The sequence below is a fragment of the Pantherophis guttatus genome, chromosome 4, assembly GCF_059756535.1.
Source record: "Pantherophis guttatus breed Tessera chromosome 4, ASM5975653v1, whole genome shotgun sequence".
NCBI classification, from domain to species: Eukaryota; Metazoa; Chordata; class Lepidosauria; order Squamata; family Colubridae; genus Pantherophis; species Pantherophis guttatus.
Window position 1 is genome coordinate 80,750,671 of NC_142066.1, and position 23,010 is coordinate 80,773,680.

General features: G+C 38.1%; 2 protein-coding genes across 12 annotated transcripts in view; one reads left to right on the forward strand and one right to left on the reverse strand.

The window, feature by feature from the left end:
- The window catches only part of MATCAP2 (microtubule associated tyrosine carboxypeptidase 2), a 240,471-nt gene that overhangs the window by 33,526 nt on the left and 183,935 nt on the right, over positions 1-23,010 (forward strand). Inside the window, exon 7 of one of the 4 annotated variants that reach the window (XM_087894059.1) lies at positions 964-1,941. The exons of the other annotated variants lie outside the window; for them this stretch is intronic. Within the exon in view, the coding sequence (XP_087750185.1) occupies positions 964-1,125 (162 nt within the window). The 3' untranslated portion in view covers positions 1,126-1,941. Of the gene's footprint in view, positions 1-963; positions 1,942-23,010 lie in introns of those variants that run through there. 4 annotated transcript variants of the gene reach the window in all.
- Positions 15,102-23,010, reverse strand: part of EEPD1 (endonuclease/exonuclease/phosphatase family domain containing 1) — a 220,691-nt gene continuing 212,782 nt past the window's right edge. For all 8 annotated transcript variants that reach the window (XM_087894057.1, XM_034411360.3, XM_034411653.3 and 5 more), the window contains 2 exons: positions 16,517-16,711; positions 15,102-15,551 (listed from right to left, as the gene is read on the reverse strand). In XM_087894057.1, the coding sequence (XP_087750183.1) occupies positions 15,352-15,551; positions 16,517-16,711 (395 nt within the window). In that variant the 3' untranslated portion in view covers positions 15,102-15,351. The remainder of the gene's footprint in view (positions 15,552-16,516; positions 16,712-23,010) is intronic.

Consider the following 23,010-nt stretch of genomic DNA (forward strand, 5'->3'; position numbering starts at 1 on the left):
ATGGAAATTTTAGGGTCAGTTGTGGTCATAAGTCAAGAACTATCTTTATTTTTACTGTTCTACTGAAAAGTGACTTCATGGTTACTTTTAATGATGTTTATTTTAATACTGAGAGTTGATCTGAACCTTTTCAAGCTATTTGTGATGTCCCTGAATTAATGTATTCTTATAGTGCTTAAAATCATTTAAAAGATAAAATTACTTTACAGAAAACCATCTCACTTTATTTCAGAAGAATACAGAATGGGATACCATCTATTTCTCCTTCCTTAGGTTTAGAACTGTTGGAGGAGCTTGAAGGGACAATTTGTAAATGCTACTAAAACAGAAGAATGGAGAGAAATATTCTCTTCCTCCAATGTTTAAGTCCAGAAGAGGTCTGCTGATCCAAGGACTTTTTGTTGGAAGAAGAGGAAGTTGTCTTTGTAAGTGCCGAATTCTGGAGTCCCAATTTTACTTGCTCCAGAAATAGCTATGGCGTAGATAAATTTGTTTTCAAAATATTGGTATAGCAGTGTTTAAGCTCCTGAAATGGGTTTATATCTACTGAAACAAATGATAGGATGGTTTCCCCCCTGAAAAATAGGATAGTATTCTATTGTGATCATCTTAAATTGGGATAAAATACAGTTTCCTTTGAATTCAGCTTCTTTCCCATTGACTTCCTGGACATGTATACATATGCACAGTTTTTTTACTGAATTATACAAGTAGCCTCAGTTTTAAGTACTAATAAGATTCAATACCACTTAGCTTTAAAGACCAGACCAGGTCAAACAGGTGCTGCCATCTATTGGGTTTTCCTGCATTGCACTTTATTTTTGTTAAAAGGTGTTTGCTTCCAATTTTGGTTTCATGTTGAAGTACCAGGTGGAGCTACCACTAAAGATGAAAGCATGTTTAGAGAAATTAGGTGCTTTGAAATAAAATAAGCCTGAAATTATTTTCCCCCCTGATGTCTAGGTTTCATATGAGGATGTGGATCGTCTGAAGGATTTAGGAATGACTGAAAACATGAGGGTGCCACATTTTTTGCAAGACTATTCTCGGTACATGGAACATCTAGAAAAGATCATGGAAGTCAATGAGATATCTGACACTGAACTCCAAACTCTTATACCCTAAACCAACCTATCTCTCTGTTTCACATGAGTCACTCTTACGTTTTAGCTCTGATATAACTCATAGATTAATTGAATTTATTTTTGATTCCTGGCAAAACCCATATTTTTTGGACCTGCTTCTGTTTTTTAAGACTGAAAAACTCTAGCTACAAATTTGAAACTCATTGTCTTTCAAAGAAAGAAAGAAAATTCCAGTCCAGCCGTTTTAAGTATGAAGCTATATGTAAACCAAGCAGATTAAATTGTAGCTGTAACACAGACATATCTTTTAAGAAATTATTGTGTAGATTTATCAATAGCACATTTTCAGATTCTACTGGCTTTTGTATTGTCTCTCTAGAGTATACTATTTAATATTTTTGGGGCTTAGCTTCTTTTGATTTATTTAGCCAATTGTCTTTTGCTATAACAAAAGGATCAATGCCCTACTATGGGGTTTGCTATCACCACACTCACAATCTGTGTTTTAACCATTAGAATTGCAAGGATACCACTGAATGCTTGAAAGATACTGGAAACATGACTACATCTCATGACTATGGATGTATGCTGTAGTCTTGTGGATTTTGCATTTACAGTGTATAATCCATTTGATGCCAGTTTGTCTCTTTGTAATTCAGTAATGGGAATTACATGAAAGAGCAGAGAAGGAAAATAATCATCTGTCATGTTTATTAGTTTCCTAAGTGCATTCCACTGACTTGTCTTTATATTTTCATATTTCAGGAAATTTAAAGAAATGACATTATTTTCCTCTTTATTTTATTTTTGATCATGTATAAATAAATTTACAAAAGGAAATTGGAAAGAAATAAAACTTGGAATTCTTTTTTTTTAATTCTCTATTTCCGACTCGCACTGAAATATATTGATATCTAAACAATTCTTTCTGTTTGTTACTGATATAGTTATAAAAAGGCTCTATAGTGTAATGCTTGTGAGATGTGTTGTTGGATTAATATAGAGTGCAAATGGGTTTGTATACCTAAACAAAAATCTCCAGTTTGTTTATGCATGACTGCAAAAGCACTGAAGCCTATTTGAAAAGTTTAGGCTAGCTCACCAGGTTTTGTTTTTTTCTTTTTAAGACATCGATGCTTTTGTTTTTGGCACATATGCATTTAGTACAGTGATGTGATGTAGAACTCTACACCCATTTTAGAGTAGGTTTTCCAAATCCTTCCACAAATCTTGGCATTATTTAATTCAGTGACAACCTATTGATGCAAAAATCTTATATAACAAGAAGATTGCAAAAATTAATAATTCATCATACTAGAATTGTGAAAATATTCTTCAATACAATGATAGACAAAGACAGGTGGTACAAAGATCAAGAATATGCACTGAATTTTATGCAAATCAGTATGTCTTGTTATTTCAGTCTTGTTTATGTTGGATTCATAAACAGGATCCATAAATATTGATTTCTGAACTGTGTGAATTCAAGAGACTCCTGTTGATTTTAGGGATCTTTGGTGTTGCTGTTTAGACCAAAATTTAATTAAGTTAATGATCCGTCATAATACTTTTTTAACGCAGTTAAACAACAGCTTATCTCCGAATAAAGTCTAAATGTTCATTGTATGTATTGCTTCAGTATTGTTTTGATGGCATAGGCAATTCATTGTGACTGTACCTTATATTATTTCAGAACAGAGCTGTTGTAACTGTATGCTATCATTTAAATGGTCCTAATACAGTATCTTAATATAGCTAAGGGTCAGTATGTTCTTGCATTTATTTCTTATCTGTCCTAAACCTATCCCATTAAATCCATTACAATTGTAATGAATAAATATAGGTTTAGAGAAAAACATAATTCAGGGTTTTAGGGAGAATAAAGTAACAAATATTTACAAAAAAATGATGACTGAGTCCACGAATGAAAGGAATCATTTTTAGTTGAATTGACCAACAAGTCTTGTCATGAAATGGGAGAAAGACAATACTGGCATGATGTTCTATTTATCTCTTAGGTAAAACCTAAATCCAATCTTAGAATGTAACTGTTCCAAATAATTTCACAATAGCTTTCATAGAATTTGATGCTTTAACAAAAATAATTTGCTTTTATCTATTCTCACTTTTATCAACAAAAGTATTTAACAGCAATAGTATTTTTATTGGTCAGCCTGATCATTCCCTTGTCTCTATCTTGATTTTACACATTGAAAGCAGTATTTTCTTACATTCTTGAAGAGTGAATTCAAACGTACAGATTATAGACTTCACATACTGAATGTTCTAATTTTACATGCGATGTTACCATGTTCAAATTATTAGCAATGCATTTGTCATTCTGCCCTGCCAAATGTAATTTTCACAGGAATATGGAAAAATTGTGATATATAGATAATAATTGAACATGCAAAGTCATCTTCCATTCATAAAGAATGCTTTAAAAATCTGGTGCAATTTACCTGTTATTCTACCTTAGAATACATCAGTAATTTGACAGTCAGCTGATTTCTCCATCAGAAGGACCTCCCTATCAATTCTCTTTTTTGTGTTTTTTTTTTCTCTATTTATAAGATATTTTGGGATTTGTAATGGTGGTTTTGTAAAGTTTTTCTGGATTTTTTGTGACAAACCTATTCTTTTTTTTATTTTTTTATTTTTATTATAACACAATATGACAAACATCAAACACACACACATACACATACACACAAACATATATATATATATATATATATATATATTTGTTTTCTCAGGTTTTCGCGGGTGTTTGTATGTAGGTCTTTGGTTATTCGGGTCTTCTCCCACGTAAAATTGGAAGTGTCTTGGTGACGTTTCGACGAAGTCTCATTTGTCATCTTCAGGCTGGTGTTCTCGGCTTCGTGCTTCCAGGAGCAATGTGAGATCGCAGCTGTCTCTTCCTTTTAACTGCTAGTGGGGGTGTGAGCTGATTGGGTGGGAACTTGGCTGTGTTCTGATTGGGTGGAGGTGTGTTCTGATTGGTTAGGGGCTTGGCTGTGCTCTGATTGGATGGGGGATTGGTTGTGCTCTGATTGGCTGGGAGTGTGTTCTGTTTGGGTGGGGGCTTGGTTGTGCACACCCCCAGCCAATCAGAGCACAACCAACCCCCCATCCAATCAGAGCACAGCCAAGCCCCTAACCAATCAGAACACACCTCCACCCAATCAGAACACAGCCAAGTTCCCACCCAATCAGCTCACACCCCCACTAGCAGTTAAAAGGAAGAGACAGCTGCGATCTCACATTGCTCCTGGAAGCACGAAGCCGAGAACACCAGCCTGAAGATGACAAATGAGACTTCGTCGAAACGTCGCCAAGACACTTCCAATTTTACGTGGGAGAAGACCCGAATAACCAAAGACCTATATATATAATATATATATATATAATATATAATATATAATATATAATATATATATATATATATATATATATATATATATATATATATATATATATATATATATATATAAACACACTATTTTTACACCTATTTTGTGATGGTCATCTTCTAATATTTACATTCTCCCCCGATTCCCTTTATATTATTTCATTTTCTTCTTGTCCCTTTCTCTTTAAATTACATTATACTTCTTAACATTCATATTGATTTTATACATTCTATACATTATCATATTCGTTCTTTCCATTTTCAAATTGAACCCTATTTTTTTATCCTTTATTTCTAGTCTCCAGCTACTTATACCATTTATTCCAGATTATATAATATTCTGTATCTTCCTTTTCTTTGAGCTCTTTTGTTAATTTGTCCATCTCAGCACATTCTAGGATTTTTTTTCTATCAATTCTTCTGTTGGTATGTTTTCCCTTTTCCAATTTTGTGCGTATGATATGCATGCAGCTGTTATATGTAAAATCAAATATTTTGTTTCTTTGGTGTATTTATAGGTTGTTCTATTATTTTTTCTAACCATTTCTTAATCTTAGCCCAGAATTTTTTTACAGCCGGACACATCCACCAAAGATGGTAATATGTTCCATAGCTCTTATTACATTTCCAAGATACTGGAGATTTATTCAGAAACATCTTTGCAAGTCTAGCCGGAGGTAGATGCCATCTATAGAACATGTTCAACTGGTTTTCCATGTATGCTGCGGACATAGTTAATTTTTTATTTATTTGCCACATTGTTTCCCATCTCTCCAATTCTATTGTATGATTAAATTTTTTTGCCCATTTGATCATTGTATCTTTAACCATTTCCTCTTCCATCTTATATCGCAGTAAAAATTTGTATATCCTACTAATTAATTTCTCCTCTGTCCCTTGAATTTTATTTATTTATTTATTTGTTTATTTATTTATTTATTTCATGTATTTATATGCCGCCCTTCTCCAGAAGGACTCAGGGCGGCGAACACAAGTTAAAAACATGTACAACAAAATCCCATTTTAAACCAAATTAACTAATAAATAATAAAACCCAGAATCAGAGTCAGCCTATTTGCTTGAACAGCCAAGTTTTCAGGTCCCGACGGAAGGAGCGGAGATCAGGAGCTGTCCAGAGCTCAGTAGGCAACTCATTCCAGAGGGTGGGAGCACCCACACAGAACGCCCTACCCCTGGGCGCCGCCAGACAACATTGGCTCGTCGTCGGAACCCAGAGGAGAGCAGCCCTATGTGAGCGAACAGGGCGGTAAGAGGCAGGCAGGAGAAGGTCCTGCAAATATCCTGGACCTAAGTCATGTAGGGCCTTATAGGTGAGAACCAGCACTTTGAAGTGGACCCGGAGAACCACTGGTAACCAGTGCAGCTCATGCAGGAGAGGTGTTATATGGGACTAACGAGGGGCTCCCATAACAACCTGTGCGGCTGCATTCTGGATCAGCTGGAGTCTCCGGGTGCATCTCAGGGGCAGGCCCATATAAAGGGAATTGCAGTAATCCAAGCGGGAAGTAACCAGGGCATGAGTGACAGTGCAAAGGTCATCTCGGTCCAGGAAAGGGTGCAACTGGTGCACCAGGCGAACCTGTGCGAAGGCCCCCCTGGTCACGGCCATCAGGTGGTCTTCTAGGGACAGCCGAGCATCCAGGAGGACACCCAAGTTGCAAGCCCTATCAACGGGGACAAGTTTTTCCCCACCCATCAAAAGTGATGGGGTCTCTGAAACCCGAGATGCCGGCATCCACAGTCACTCAGTCTTGGAGGGGTTGAGTCTGAGTCTGTTTCTACCCATCCAGGCCTGCACCGCCTCCAGGCAATGGTACATCACGGAAAGGGCATCTCTGGGGTGGTCTGGGGTGGAGATGTATAACGGTATCATCAGCATATTGATGATATCTCATCCCGAAGCCACGAATGATCTCACCCAGCGGCTTCATATAGATGTTAAAGAGCAGGGGGGAGAGAACCGACCCCTGAGGCCCCACAATTTAGGGGCCTCGGGGTGGACCTCTGCCCCCCCGCCCATACAAACTGCAAGTGACCTGAGAGGTAGGAGGAGAACCACTGTAAAACAGTGCCTCCCAACCCCACAAGTCGCTGCAGTAGGATACCATGGTCGATGGTATCAAAAGCCGCTGAGAGGTCAAGTAGGACTAGGATGGAGGAACAACCACCATCCCGAGCCCGCCAGAGATCATTCACCAGAGCGACCAATGCCGTTTCCGTGCTGTGCCCGTGTCGGAAGCCCAATTGGTACGGGTCTAGGTATTCCGTTTCCTCCAGGAACTGTGAGAGCTGTTGCGCCACCACAGTCTCAACAACCTTCGCAATAAAGCGAAGGTTGGAGATGGGACGATAGTTATTAAGTGAGTCTGGATCCAGAGAAGGCTTTTTGATGAGAGATCGAACCACCACCTCCTTAAGAGAGGCAGGGAAGACCCCCTCCTTCAATGAAGCGTTGACAATTGCCTGGATCCAGTCTCTAGTCACCTCCCTGGCAGCCGAAACCAACCAGGAGGGACAAGGATCCAATAAGCAAGTGGAGGAACCAAGTTTACCCATAATCCTGTCCACTTCCTTGAAAGAAACAGGGTCAAACTCAACCCAGATATTACTCTCAAGACCTACCCTAGTCTCCCCATTGGATTCCAATCCGGATCTGAGCGATTTTATCATGCAGAAACTGCAAAATCCTCAGCTCTGCCCTGTAAAGGGTCTTCCCTCGCTCCCTGATTGAGGAGGTAGAGGGTCACATGAAACAGGACCGCTGGGTGGTTTTCTGGAGATGCAATGAGGGCGGCGAAGTAATCTCACTTCGCCACTTCCATCGCCACTAGATAAGACCTAATATGGGTTCTTAACTGTGTTTGATCAGATTCAGACCGGGAGGACCTCCAACTCTCCTCTAGGCATCTTTTCCGACATTTCATTTCCCGGAGCTCCATGGAAAACCAAGGAGCGACCCGGAATCTGCGTCGGGTCAGAGGCCACAAAGGTGCAATTCGGTCCAAGGCGTCGGCAGCCGCCTATTCTCAGGATGCCATCAGAGCCTCAGCCAAATTGCAGGATTGAGAGGTGGGGAATGTCCCAAGCTCCATCAAGAACCTCTCTGGGTCCATCAGGCGCCTGGGGCGGACCCATTTTATGGGTCCCGCCTCCCAGCGGCAAGGGTTGGCAGATTGAAAGTCCAGTCTAAGGAGGGAATGGTCGATCCATGACGGGGGTGATGGAAAGTTCCCCCCTACCACAACCATTTATCCACTGCCCAGAGAGAAAAACCAGGTCGAGTGTGTATCCTCCCCTATGAGTTGGGCCCTGAATAACCTGAGTCAGGTCCATGGCTGCCATGGAAGCCATGAACTCCCGGACTGAGTCAGATGATTCAGATTGACTTCAATCTGCTAATCGAAGGCAGATTGAAATCTTCCACAACCAAAAGATTGGGGAGTTCAAGTGCCACTTCAGTCAAGACATCGAGCAGTGCGGGCAGGGCTGTGGCAATGTAGCTGGGAGATAGGTATGTGACCAACAAGCCCGACTGAACTTCAGGGTCCCACTTCAATAGAAGAGACTCACACCCGCCTATCTGAGGGACAGTGACCTCCTTAGGACTAAGATTTTCTCTAACAACCACCGCCACCCCTCCGCCCCTTCCCTGGTGTTGCAGCTGGTGCAGCACACGAAAACCCAGGGGGCATAAATTAGAGAGAGGGATTCCCCCCTCCTGCCCCAACCAGGTCTCCGTGATACAGGCTAAGTCCGCACCCTCTTCATCAATAAGATCTCGTATGAGGGGGGCCTTATTCACCACAGACCTGGCATTCACATACACCAGACAGAGACCAGGGTCCCTCACTCTCACATCCCCAGGAAAGCAGGGTGAGCAGGAGGCATGGGAGCAAGTCACCACCCGAATGCAACTGGTGTAATGCTCCTGACCCCTACTTCCATTTCTTCTGCCCCATCCCACCATCATAGGTATAGAATGTCCCACCCCTCTCTGAACATCCTCTATGACTCCCAACCCCCCCAATTCGCCAGGACCGTCAGAATGGCATGGCTGCTGATCCTTAAGAGACCCCCCCCCGTCTCATTTTTGTTGTTAAAAACCACCCTCCTCCCAGATCCCCTTAAAATTGGATCTTAAAATCTATTTAAAAAACCCGACTCTCCGTTTTTTAGCGTACCACCTCTCAGGGTTCCAAAACCCGTCATCAAGGGCAGCCCTCGATAGTTGAGATGGCCAAACCTGCGAGAGGGGGGAGTCTCACAGTGCAAGGAGTTCCGCACCTGAGTACATCGTAAATAGAAGAAAAGGCTGGAGGGGATGAGAGACAATCTTCTGAAGGTGTTGGAGATGGTCATAGTAGAGGGGAAGATGTTATGTAGAGCACCAACATACTAGAACAATAACCGCCCTCTAATAGCGATGAGAAATCTGAAAATTACAATTCTGTCCAGGGGGAAATAAAGGTCTTAATGGCCGCCTTCTCATGATGATCAGTCCAGAGTCCAAAAGGATTTAAGAGGAGATGGTCCGTTCCCCTACAAAATAAACAGGGGGCAAATAAGGATTCACATTGTCAGTGTCTTCATTCCCTTCAATATCCGTGGAAGCCGGGATGGAATTAAAGGGGTAGGATGGTATATCAAAGAGCGGAGTAAGTGCTGATGGAAGAACAGCTGATGGGGTAACACAGCGAGGGAGAGATATTCAGGTGGGGGGTGTCAAAGCAGGGAATCATTAAATTGAGTGAGAGGCCATACTAGGCCTAGGCCTGAGGTGGGGGGAGAGGTTTATCGAAGGAGGAAATCAATCAACATTCCCTTCTTGTAGTCTTCCGCCCACTCAACCGTACTCCTCCAGACTTCTTTTTCAAGGGCCCCTCAGCCTTAGATGACTACTAGTCCCTCTGCAGATCAGAAAAAGGGGGTATGCAGATCGCCCTAAACTTAGAGCGAATCCTGAGCCTCCTGCATCGCCAACTTCTTCTATGAATTTTATCTAATTCATGTTCATTCTGTACTTCATATAATTTTGTATCTTTATATTTTGACTGAATTTGCATGTATGTCCACCGATCAATTGCTCTATTTAGATCATGTTCCAATTCCTGTTTCGTTTTCAAATTTCCTTGTTCTTTTAGTATATCTCTATATCTTATTATCTTATCCCATTTAGTTAAATTTGGATGTTTTAATGCTTCTACAGGTGAGATCCAAATTGGTATTTTTGTGTAGTGTGTTTTTTTATTTTTAACTAAATTAGTAGCAATGCATTCCTTAGTATATGTCTTCTAAAATAGCTGTGTGTTTTGTATTTTTCATCCCAAAGGAATGCATGCCATCCCGCTTGTAAATCATGTCCCTCAATTGCTAATGTTCTTTATCCCTTAACTCAATCCATTCTTTTAGCCAAGTTATGCAAGAGGCTTGATAATATATTTCCCACTCGGGGAGTGCTACTCCTCCTTTATCCTTTGTATCTTGTAGAAATTTAAGTCTAATTCTCGGTCTTTTTCTCTGCCATATAAATTTGGTAACTTTTATTTAAGGCTTCAAAAAAGTTTTTCTCTAATTTTACTGGTATAACTTGGAATAGAAATAGTAGTTTGGGCAAAATATTCATTTTAATCATTGTGATCCTCCCCATTAGTGAGATCTGTAAATTTTTCCAATTTTCTAAACCTTTTTTTTATTTGCTGTAGCAATTTATCATAATTGTCCTCCTTATTTGAGGAACATCTTGCAGTAAGCCAAATCCCTAAATATTTTATTTTCTTGGTTATTTGTATTTTTGTACTACATTCTAATTCTTTCTCTTGTTTCTTTGTAAGATTTTTGGTTAATAATTTAGATTTATTTTTGTTGATTTTAAGTCCCGCTACCTCACCAAATTCTTCTATTTTTTTAATCAATTTTGGTCCTGATTCTAATGGTTCCTCCACTATAAACACCAGATCATCGGCAAAAGCCTTTATTTTTAACCCTTTTATTTCTTGATCCTCTCTGACTTTCTTCAGAAGTGTTTCTAAAGTTAATATGAATAGAAGTGGAGAGAGTGGGCATCCTTGTCTCACACCTTTTGTTATATCGAATTGTTCTGTAATGTTCTTATTCATAATTACCCTTGCTATTTGTTTGTATACATTTTTTCAATCATCTTTTCAAATTTGGTCCCAAATTCCATGAATTTCAATTGGTTTATCATAAACTTCCAGTTCAAATGCCTTTATCAAATGCCTTTTGGGCATCAAGGAAAACCAGTGAAGCTTGTTTTTCTGAATGTATTTCATAGAATTCTAAAGTATTTATTATTGTTCTCATGATATTTTCAATTTGTCGGCCTGGCAAAAATCCATTTTGATCCGGCTGTATATATTTGTTCAGAATTTTTTTAATTCTCTCAGCTATGATTGACATAAATATCTTATAATCAGTGTTTAGTAATGAGATCGGTCTGTAATTTTGTATTTATTGATGGTCCGTGTCTTTTTTGGGAATAAGAGTAATTATTGCTTCTGTCCATGTTTTCGGTATATTTGCTTGTTCCAGAGCCTCATTAAATATTTCCAACATCATCCCGCCCAGCATTTCTTGAGTATTTTTGTATATCTCCACTGGTAATTCATCTGGGCCAGGTTTTTGTTGGTTTTTTGTTTTTTCAATGCCATTTCAATTTCTATCGCAGTTATCGGCCTGTTTAATATTTCTTGTTGTTCCTCTGTTTGTTCCCTCTATATAATTTTTGACTGTTTCTTCTACTATATCTTCCTGACAATATCAATTTGAGAAGAACTGTTGAATAATTTTCTTTTTATCCTCTCTTCTGTATTGCATTGTCCCATTTTCATCTTTTAATTGATATATCATTCTTTTATCTTTATCTTTTTTTAATTTATAAGCCAACTATGTATCGGTTTTGTTGGCATGTTCAAAATAATTCTCTTTTGACATCTTTATTTTCTGGGCTATTTCCTTTTGAATTGTTAAATTTATTTTATGTTTAATTATATTCCATTCTTCTTTTGTTTTTTTATTTTGGAGGTCTTCCTGTAATTTACTTTCTGCCTTTTAAAGTTTTTTTTGTAGTTTTTTTTGTTGACATTTCCTTTCCTTCTTTTTCCTCGCGTTATGAGCCATTGTCACTCCTCGGATGTATGCTTTTAGCAGGTCCCAGAGGTTTTGTATTGAGGTATCCTCTTTTATTTACGCTAAAGAATATATTCAACTCATTTTCTAGCATCTGTTTGTATTCTTTGTCTTTACATATATTTTGATTCATTGTCCATCTTTTAAACCTTTTTTGTCCTTTCCATTTTATAATTATTAGATTATGGTCTGCCCACACATTTACTCCCATTTCTACTTCTTCTAATCCTGTCCGAATTTCAGCTGTCATATCAATCTGGACCAGGATTGATATGGGTGTGAATAAAATGTATATTGGCTCTCTCCACTGTGCATTTCTCTCCATATATCTCGCAATTTTAATTCTGCTGCCATACTAAAGAATTCTTTTGGTAATATATCTTTTTTCTTTTTGTTTTTCTTGTTACTCTTGTAATCTTTTTAAATATCCACTATTGTATTATAATCCCCAATTAAACAAATGTTATCATATTCTAGTTCTATTATTTTGTTATGCACTTTTTTAAAAAAATCGTGTTGATTTTTGTTGGGGGCATATATTACTGTTAATAACGATTGTTATTGTTCAACTCCTAATTCTACCATTCGGACCTTCTTCGTCCGAATGGATTAATTTTGATTTTATTCTTCCTTTTACATATATAGCGAGTCCTCTTCTTTTTTTGTATTAATGATGTGTATAATTTCTCTAATTTTGGGTTGTCTAATAATTTCTGATACTCCTTTTTAATGTGTACTTCTTGTAGACATATCACATCTGCTTCAAGCTTTTGTAGTTTAGTAAATGTTTGTGTTCTCTTTCTTGGTGCGTTTAAGCCATTTATATTCACAGAGAAGAGTTTTATTGCTTCTTCCATTTCTAACTGAAGTTGCTTTTTTATGTTTCTTGTCTCTCTTCTTACTCTCCCTTTTGCTCCCTCACTTTCTTTTCATTCTTTTTCCTGTATCTTTCTTATTTCTCTTTCTTCTATTTGATCTTCATCCTGGCTTTTGCTCTCTGATTCTTCCTTGCTTTCTTGTTCTTCCTTGTAAAATTCTTGTGCTTTCTCTACTGTGTCCACTTTATATTTCCTCTCTTGCCATGTCATAAGTATGCCAACTGGTATCAATCATTTAACTATCACTTTGTATTTTATTAGTTGAGTTGTCAAGAATTGGTATTGTTGTTGATTCTGAATCTTTCGTATCTGCTTCAAAATTATAATTTCTTTACCTTTGTAAGTTAACATTTCTTCTCTTGATTTTTTTATATATTTCATCCCTCCGTTTGTTTCGTAAATCTTATGTGTACCTCTCTCGCCAACCGATGTCTTCTTATATAATTGTTGTGCACACGATAAATTTCATCTATCTGTCCCCCTTATTTCCATCTTATCTCTTTGTACTAATTCCGCCAAAATTTCCCCCATCTTTTCTCCCAAGTCTTCCTCTTTTTCTTCCACAATATTTTGGAATCATAGGAAATATGAAGCTTTCTCTATTTCTAAGAACACAATTGACTCTGTCAGCTCCTTATTTAGTTGCAATGACTTCTGTTCCATCGTTTCTATTTTTACATCTACTTGGTCCTTTTTTGTTTCCATTTTTTTTAATTCTTTGGTCATTTTCCAACATTGCTTGTTGTATATTCTCTATTTTATCATTCATATTTTTAATATCTTCTTTTACTTCTCCAATTTCATTCTTAATTTCTTTATTATGTAATTTCGTCTCTTCATGATTATCAGCAATTTTCTCTTGTGTTTTCATTAATGTTTCCTGTATCATCTGCAATATATTCTGCATACTATTTACTGTCATTTCTGATTTTTCTTTTTCTTTTTCCAGCATATTTTCTATTGTTCTCTGGTGACAAACCTATTTTTAAGCAGTTTTAACCAAGTATATCTCTCCCAGACTGTCTCATTATGGTTATATATCACCCAAATGAAGTTATTGCTAAATAAATGTATTTGAACCAACAAGTACTATTCTTTTATCAATTTATCACAATTTAAAAAGTACACATATTATCAGATGAGGAATTATGAAACATACTGTATGCTTGACTTTAAGCATGCTTTAAGAAGTTATACCAAGTCAACCAACTCTATTTGGCTGCAATACAAAGGAACATTTCCCAATCTGTTTTTCTCAGTTATTTTGGATCACAACATACACATACTCATGTAAAAGTTGTACAAATTCCAAATTTAAAAAAACAGATTCAGAATAGTGTTTTTATTTGTATAGAACCTGGAGATACATCCAAAAAAAGGCAAAGGTTGAATCAACAGAATTCAGGGTACAGCTCCAATTATTCCTTCTGGAACCCAAGTTCAATATTGTTGAAATATTCTCCAACATTATCCTTGCTAGACAATGCATTTCTTGATAAAAGTGGAGTAAACGTGAAACAGAAGCACAAAAGATTGTTTATCATTTCCCTTCAATTGTTAGACATGGACAAATTCTTTCCAGGCTTTCCAGGCTAAATAATTTATAATCTAATGAATAGAGCAATTGATTATTTTTCTTTAGAGAATAAGAACAAGAAATTACAGTCATTTCAACTTAACTGATTTCAGCATCCTTTGTTATGTTCACATATTTTTTCCATGTGTACTATCTGATAACTGAACATCAAACAACATTGTGTAGAATGTGCAGAACTCTTAGAAAAGGTTTGTGCTTGTCTAGACTGTTTATCGAGAAAAACTACTGCTTTATGAGATAACAAATTCTACAAACTTTACAATGTGGTTTACAAGCGAATGTAATGCTGTATTCCAGCATTCAAGTTTTAGGAGATACAATTCCCTCTTTGTTCATGACCAGGAATTCTGAGAACTATATTCCTACTTTATCTGAAAGTTGGGGAAAACCACTGTATTATATATAACTGATTCCTCGTCATGTACAACTTTTTGATACCTTATAAGAACTGTTGTGTTTCTGCATATACTTTCAAACTATGATAATTAATGAATTTATACCATTTAAATGAATGAAATGTAAATCAGCACACACTTATGGAAAGAACTGGCTAAGGGCTGTTTAGATTTCATTTGATAAGTTTTAGGAATAAGTCCTAATATTCATGCTAGTTGGGACTTAGGGAGTTTTAATTATTAATTAAATTATTTATTTAGCTAGTTATTTATTTATTAAATTAAGTGATTTAGAAGGCACCAGATAAGACTAACATAATCTGAATTGTAAAGTGATCAGTTTTTCAATGAATTTTGGAGTTTTTTTTTTTACTTCAAATGACGCAGCTCATAACTCATCTCTAGGTAAAGACTGGGTATTATATGCAATAGCACTAAGGATTTTTTCTGTTGCTGAAGTATCTCAACCAGATAACAGAATGCCCAAGTCTGTTCTTCCATGAGCTATTAGGTTCAATTATAGTATTTTATTAGAAGCAGAAGAAAGGAGATTGTGAACAAACACTATTAATAAGTAAATTTTATTTGCAATTATCCAGGTATATCAATCCCCAGAAACCTCCATGTCTCCATAATTCACAATCCACAGTGACTTGTGGGAAGTGGGAATAGGAAAGGGAGATGTTAAAAGCAGAAGCATATTCATTTTTAAATTAAAACAAAATACACAGCAGTTCTTGTTCACTGTCAAACCTTGAGTGAAGCTATCTTCAAACCATCTTTTGGGGGGAAAAAAAAGTAGCTTTCCTCCTTTTCATCACCGCTCATGTTTAGAATGCACATCAGTGCATTCCACTAAAACGCCATCTCCGTTTTGACTTAGATCCTTTCTATTCCAGTCTCTCTCAATGTAAAATTCAGCTAAAACTGGACAGTGACTTGATGCTACTCCACCCCATGACCAGTTATCAGGGATCCAAGGGTTTGTAAGACCTTCTCTTACAACTGCCCAATGACCTGTGGAAACAAAATGGCGCAGGAGAAAGAGTGTCAGTATTTGGGAAGACAAAAAAAATCCTGACAAAAGAAAGCTTATTACTTTTAAATGTTAATATGTGGGTTTTATTAGATATAGTGCATCAAACATTATAGCATCAAGGAACTTAGTAAGTACAAACCTATAGTGCTCAGAAACACCAGGGGTGGCTGGTATTAAATTCAAATTTCTTTTGAAAGAAAATTACAGCACAAAATACAGAAAATGAAATTAAACAAACATGGGAAGTTATTATCTAAAAGAATAATTATTCTTCTGAATAATTACTATATTTCTAAATTATTAAAATTAACTTCTAGTTTACAGAGAAAAAATATTAAAGAAAGTAGATAACATAGTAAGGGAAACCTGAATACTCAAGGTTATCATGCCTTGTAGTCAGCTGTATACCCAAAATACAGTTGAAGGAGTAGAGTATATATTTTCATATATTTCCTGCTATTCTAAGGTAGAATCTACACCAAACTGTTCTGTAAACTTTTTTAAAAATTGTAAATGTAAATATGTAAATAATATAAAGCAAATACATTCAAAGTTCAGCCTCTAAACCAAGGGAATAGACAATCTATTCACTTGTAGCATTGTCTCACCTAATGCAGCCCTTGATTTTCCCATAAATTTTATAAACAGACCTTGGTCAACAAAACATTGGCTATTCTAATGTAAAACATCCACATATAGCAACCTTTAACCAATTAATAGGTTTTAAATATGTTAGAAGCAACTCCCAATTACCCCGACAGCAAAATATCTGACTATATTGTGGAAGATGAATAGAGAATGCTAAGACAGAGCCTACATAAAACTGGCATGATACTGCAAGGAACAGGCACACTTCAAAATAACATTTGCTACATTTGAAGTGGTCACTGAACTAACAATGATATACAATAATTGAAATTCCATTTGCAAAATGGAACCTTACCAGTGAAAATCTTTTTCAAACCACGACTGATCCAGATATTGTCCAGAGATTTGGAACCTTGAGGATTCTTTGTGCTGATGTTTGTGAATGTACTTGCAGGAACCAGATGGTGGAACTTTTCCTTTCGTAACAAGTCATGGTCACTACTATCAGGGGGCTGACTAAAGTCACCCAAAATTACCACATCTTTTTCACCTAAGGTTGGAAACAGTAGTCATGAAAGGTTAGTGGAAAAATGCAGAACTGATATCCAGATGCTATATTTTGCTTCAGCTCAGCCTGAATGTCCCAGCTTTTCAAAACCGCTGCCCACTAAGGAGATTACTTCTGTGAGAATGTCTGTGATACACCGTAATACCACTGTTTCTTTTATCAAGTTTATTCTCAAATCTCAGTTCTAACCCTATCCAAAACTCTTTGTCATTTAAAACTGTTGATACTACAACCTATCCCCATTTTATTTGCTTATAAAACGGAATATGATACTAGTATCATTGTTTGTACTATTGTGTACAATAGTGTATACAATAGTGCAAACGAAGTGATGTGACCCACACAGGTCTCTTGTACACCTAAAATGAAATTATTGGGGATAACTCTCTTACCCAAATGAATAGGTTTATTTATTCTGTTCTTTCCATTATTCTTAATTTAATATTATCTAATTATTTGTTTTCTTTTCATTTGGATTCTGGGAAAGAAAATCATGAATTTAGCTAGATTAAATAGATGATATTTAGGAAAACATAGATATGTATATCGTATTTTAAAAAGTACATTAAATTGAGTATAAAAGAACTAATATACACTACCTGGCTGTGAAAATCAGAAGACCACTAAATGACAGCAAAGAGATACTGAAAGCTTCCCCCCCCAACTAAGTTACATTAATAACATGCATTGTTATTAATATTAATATTAATAATTAATATAACATTAATATACAATAATAAATTTGCTATAATACAAACAGAGCTACTAATATGCTAATCTGTTGTTCAAAGGGTATGAAAAAATGCTGTGCAGGAATAAAACTGCAGACAGTTTTATCCTAAATCCTCCTCTTATTATTTATACATTAAAATACTCTTCTTTTTCTACTAAACAGTATACATTTTTCAATTGAAAAATCCTCCTAAAAGGGATTTATGTCTAGGTAAGTAGGTAAAAGTTTGCAAATACAAATGGATTTTCTCCTGTTTCCTGTTAAGATACCCAATGATTGCTCTTATTGCTCTTTCCTAACTTTTGTATGCAGCTCCATTCCTCCCATGGAATTATTCTACCACAACTTTTCGATTGTTTGAATTTTAAAAATAGTATATACTGTATTTTTCAGAATACCAAAAAGGGGGTGAAAATCTGGGTGCGTCTTATACTCTGAATATATACCCCGCCCACCCGCCAGCCCCACCCTTTGGACATTTTCGGGCAGTTCCAGGCGGCGGGTATCTAGGTCGGGGCACAGCCTGAGGAACAACCCTCTTCAGGATGGTCTGGAGGGGGGGGAATCTGCCCAGCAGCTTCGGGGAACAAGGCGGGACCCACAATTTGCGGCTGGTCACCCCTCTGGCTGCCCAGCAGACAGCTTAGAGTAGACAATGGTTGCAATGACTTCACTCCCCAGCATTATGAGGAGCCGCCGCCTAAACCCTCTCCGTGTCCAGGAGCCAAGCGAGCCGAATGGGAGCTCCTAAAGTGAAAAGTCCCTCCTTTCCAGCCACCGCTGCCCAGATTCCCCAATGCAATTCTCAGAGCCACGATCTTTGATTCTGTTGTGGCTCCATTACCTGAGCCTGTGTCATTGGCAGAAGAGGACTCCGAGAGTGAAGGAGAGGAGTTGGCAAGGCCTCCCTCTCCAGGACCCTCCTCTCTGGCAATGCCTTCGATGTCCGCCAAAGGTCAAGAGATAGGGCCAGGGCCAAGCACATCCACGCAGCCACAGGTAGACAGTAATGAGGGAGATGAGTCTTGGCTGGATCCTCGGCAGCGTCGCAGAGATAAGCGCGCGCAACAGAAGAGGCGTGCCAGAGATTAAGCTGAGTCACTGGACCACACCCCACAGGGTATAAAAGGGGGTGAGGTGGCCATTCAGACTCTGTGACGGACAAAACTAACTACTATCGAGTCACATTGCATCTTTGGAAACAACATTATCTGCCTTGGATTTAATTACGGACTGGACAATTCTTGAACTGTGTGTATCTTGTTTATGAGTAAAGTTCTTGGCAAGCAGCTACTGGGTTGCTGCCAATCCTCTTATTGAAAGAATTGGTTGTCTGCCAGTTTATTTAACCCCTGGCTGTCTGTTTGTGTCCGTGTGTGAGACGGGGACAGAACAGATTCCAAAGGAAAGCATTTTCGGGCAGCAGATCCGTGATCTCCTTCCCGATTCTAAACATGGGGTGTGCAGAGGCAAAAAAAGTGCATCGCGTTTCAGGCGGCGGATCTGGCGAGGAGGAAAGAGAAGGTGAGTCTGTTGAGAAAGAGGATGAAGGCGCACGGCTCTGCAATGTGCAATGGGAAGAAAAGCATTTTCAGGCGGCAGCGCTGCAATCCCCTCCCCAAATCCAAAATGGTTCCCAGTTCGCCGCTGCACATTGCAGGGGAACTGCCCGCCTGCTGCCTGAAACGTGGCTCTGAGAATTGCATTGGGGAATCCGGGCAGCGGTGGCTGGAAAGGAGGGACGTTTCACTTTAGGAGCTCCTGTTCGGCTCGCTCGGCTCCTGGGCGTGGAGAGGGGTTAGGCAGCAGTGGTGGCGGCTCCTCACATTGCTGGGGAGTGAAGCCATTGTGACCATTGTCTGCCCTGAGCTGCCCACTGGGCAGCCAGAGGGGTGACCAGCTGCAAATTGTGGCGCCCGCCTTGTTCCCCGAAGCTGCCAGGCAGATTCCCCCCCAGACCATCCCAAAGAGGTTTGTTCCTCAGGCTGTGCTCTGTCCCTCCCCCCAAAGCATGTGAGGGATCTCTCTGGGGGAAAGTGAGTAGTCCCTGCAGATCGCAGAAGCACCCTGATAAGTCTTCTGGAAAAGAACTTATCAGTAATTGACGCCCTCTTTCCCAGCCGAGTCTCTGAGGCACCTCTCACTTGCAGGAAGAGAAGGAGGGCGGCGTAAAGCAGCGCCACCTTAAATGCTGGTAGGCAGAGGTAGACTTATTGTTTTCTTGTTTTCCTCCCCCAAAATTAAGGTGCATCTTATACTCCGGTGCATCTTATACTCCGAAAAATACAGTATCCTATAGATTTATTTTAATCAAGTACTTCTAATTGGTCTCAGAATTGACAATATGGCCATCTGTTTTATAAGAAATAATCTGCTCTTTATCAGACTAATTCATTTTTTCTATTTAAATAAGTATATATTGATAAGATTGATTCATTTATATAATGAATAAATAGTGTTGTACTGAGTAAAAAATAAGAATTAAAGTTAATAAGTATCCATGATTAACATGAAAATTATTATTATCTTGGGTTATGAAAAACATAGTCACCAATATCTTACACTATATTTTACAAATTATTAAGTTATTATTTTATATTTTAACATAATTTATTAACAAGGTAAACTTTTAACTTATTATTTATTATAAATTAATAATTTATTGATTATTTTAAAAAAGTATGTATTGAGTCCATGTTCTGCTACTGTTACATGCTACAAACTACAAACTAACCAGATGAGGAGCTCACATTTAACAGTAAATTTGTAATTTAGTGGATCAAATGCTAACTATATTAAGAAAACTTGCTATCTAACATCTGATAGCTTCAATCCTTATAAATCTCCTCTACCAAACACATTGCTTCTGAATAGAAATTCATCCTAACTATACTTGTGTATGTGTGATCATGACATGCAAATTGTGATTTCTTAAACAGAAATAATTTGATTTTAAAGAACAAAAAGGGTTTTAGGTCCATCTATTTTCCAGTTTCAAAACTGATCCAATAGTGTCCTGTGTATGACCACCTAAAATGAGACAAGGAGAAATTAATAGTAGCTGAGAAAGCCAAACTATTTTTAAAACCCAGTAACACCATATTGATGAGATCACAAATATGGAGCCACATAGAGGTTTAAAGAAGTAATAGAAAAACATTAAATACATACTGTACCTCTACAATCCAGATGTATTATTATTTGGGGGATAGGTTCCTTGCAACAGCTATAAGCTAAAACAAGTGTGCAGATTCAAGCAACAGAACAAAACCTTTTTCAAGGTCATCTTTGCCCTCCTTTCCATACAACTGTATCCATAATTTAAAATTAAAACTTGTAGCATTAGTATCTTAGTGCTGTTCTAGTTTCCTACAACTAGGATCCTGGCAAAATATCAATTTACTTAGGCCTTGAATTCAGTTATAGGATGAATACTGCATACCACAATACTATATCAAACCCTGCAGATAACAGGCTTGGCTCCCTATTATCTGCAGGGTTTGATATAGTATTGAGTGAGACATCCAGCATGATTATAATGGATTGATCACCTAACTTCTGCTACAGTTGTCAATCAAATCGTCTATAATCTTTAAGCAAGACCTCACACAACTACAATTTCCAGTTTTTCTGCTGGCTTCTTCATTGACTCTGCTTGTCAGAATCCAGCTGTGAAATGTACAAATGGCTATTATGCTGCCACCTAATGTTACAATAATCCTGCTAGCAGTGAAGCACCCGAATCTTGATCATGTGACACTGCCACAGTTGTTTAATTGTAAGGATCAGCTGTACAGTTCCTTTTTCAACACTATAAAATTTGAATGGTGGCTAAAAGTCATTAAGCAAGGACTATTTGTATAAGTATTTGAAAATTTGTGGCTATCTCGGATCTCAATCCTTTAGTCAGTGTGTGGTTAATTATATATGCCTTCTGCGTATATATAGTATGCATCAAAGCCTTTTTTATTTAAATTTATACTTTTGTTGTGAATATATGCTATTAATTTTTCCATTACTGCAGATTTTCTCAAATTTAAGTTCCCAGTCAGATAACTTTAGTAACTTATTTCTCTTCCTAATTTGTACACAAGATAGCCAATCTTGTGTAGTGGTTAAGGCCCACACTAGAAATCAGAAGTCTGTGAGTTCTAGTCCTGTCATAGACATGAAAGCCAGCTGAGTAACAGTGGTAGGCCAGTCACTCTTAGCCCAACTCACATCCCAGGATTGTTGTTGTAGGGAAAATGAGAAGAGGAAGGAGAATTAGGTATGTTCACTACATAAACAAACAAAGGATTTTTTAAAAATCTAAATTTATCTTATTGCCATTAAAAAGTATTTTATAAATTGAGATTTTTCTTTGTTGATATATTTTTGCAATTTTGTCTAGAAAAAAGAAATGATTTTATTTCAAATTTAATTTCTAACTGTTTCTTAGTAATCCTGAGTATTTTTTTCTAGCACTTTTGAGTATTTTTACATGTTTACCACATATAGTACATTTTTCTTTCTATCTCATGGTATTTCCAGTAGTATTAAATTAGATTAATTGTTCGTCTTGGCAATTATTGGCAAGTTTTATATCATCTCTACAATATTTATACCAATTTTCTTTTAAGTTACAACTAGAGTACCTTTTACATATTTATTCCATAATTCCTCCTATTGTTGTGTTGTGACTGTTTTTTTTTTTTTAAGTTTTGCATCCATTTTATGATGGAACATTTTATCTGTTCTGTCTCCAGCATTCATTTCTTTCAATTGGCTTGCATGGCTGATTCTAAAGCAGCACCCAGCTGACTCCACATCTGCCCATGTTTTCCTGAAAATAGGACCCGGTCTTATATATTTTTGGGCTCCAAAATAAGCACTAGGGCTCATTTTTGGGGATGTCTTTTTTTTTTCACGTACAGGAGGCAGCGAGCGCAGGGGCCGACAGGAACGGGAGCACTATTACCACTGGGCCAGCCCTCTCTGTCCAACCATCTTCTTCCCCGCGGCTGCAACAGGCCAACCTCTCGGCATGCCCCAGCCTCTGGCTGTCCTGCCTGTTGACCCTACTGCTGCTGGGATACTGGAGTTCAGATTTTGCTCAGGCTGCTGCTACGCCGAGGCAGTTGGCCATGTGATACATCAGGATCACCTGCCACCCCATGCCTTTGCCTGCTACTGGGCCTGCTGTACCTGCTACTGCTGGCCTTGGGGGACTGTTTGCTTTCCTGGCTGCACTGCCCTCGGCCTCCCTGCTGGGCTGCTCCTGCCTGGTGCGGGGCGAGTCAGCCCAGATCTATGACCTCAGGAGTGACCTTCCTGCACTGGTCTACCAGGGCCCCTGCACTGCAGGGCACTGTAGCTCTCATGCCAACTGTGCGAGGTGGGCATCGGGCTGCCCACAGCCACCTTTGACCTCTACCTCACCTGCGACTGCTCTTCGCCTTCTGCCTTCTGCCTGGACTATCCTGTCCAGTGGGCCAGTGTCACTGCCATGAGATGAGGCGAGGCAGGTGGCAGGGGCTGCCTCTCTCCAACTGCCAGACACTTGCCA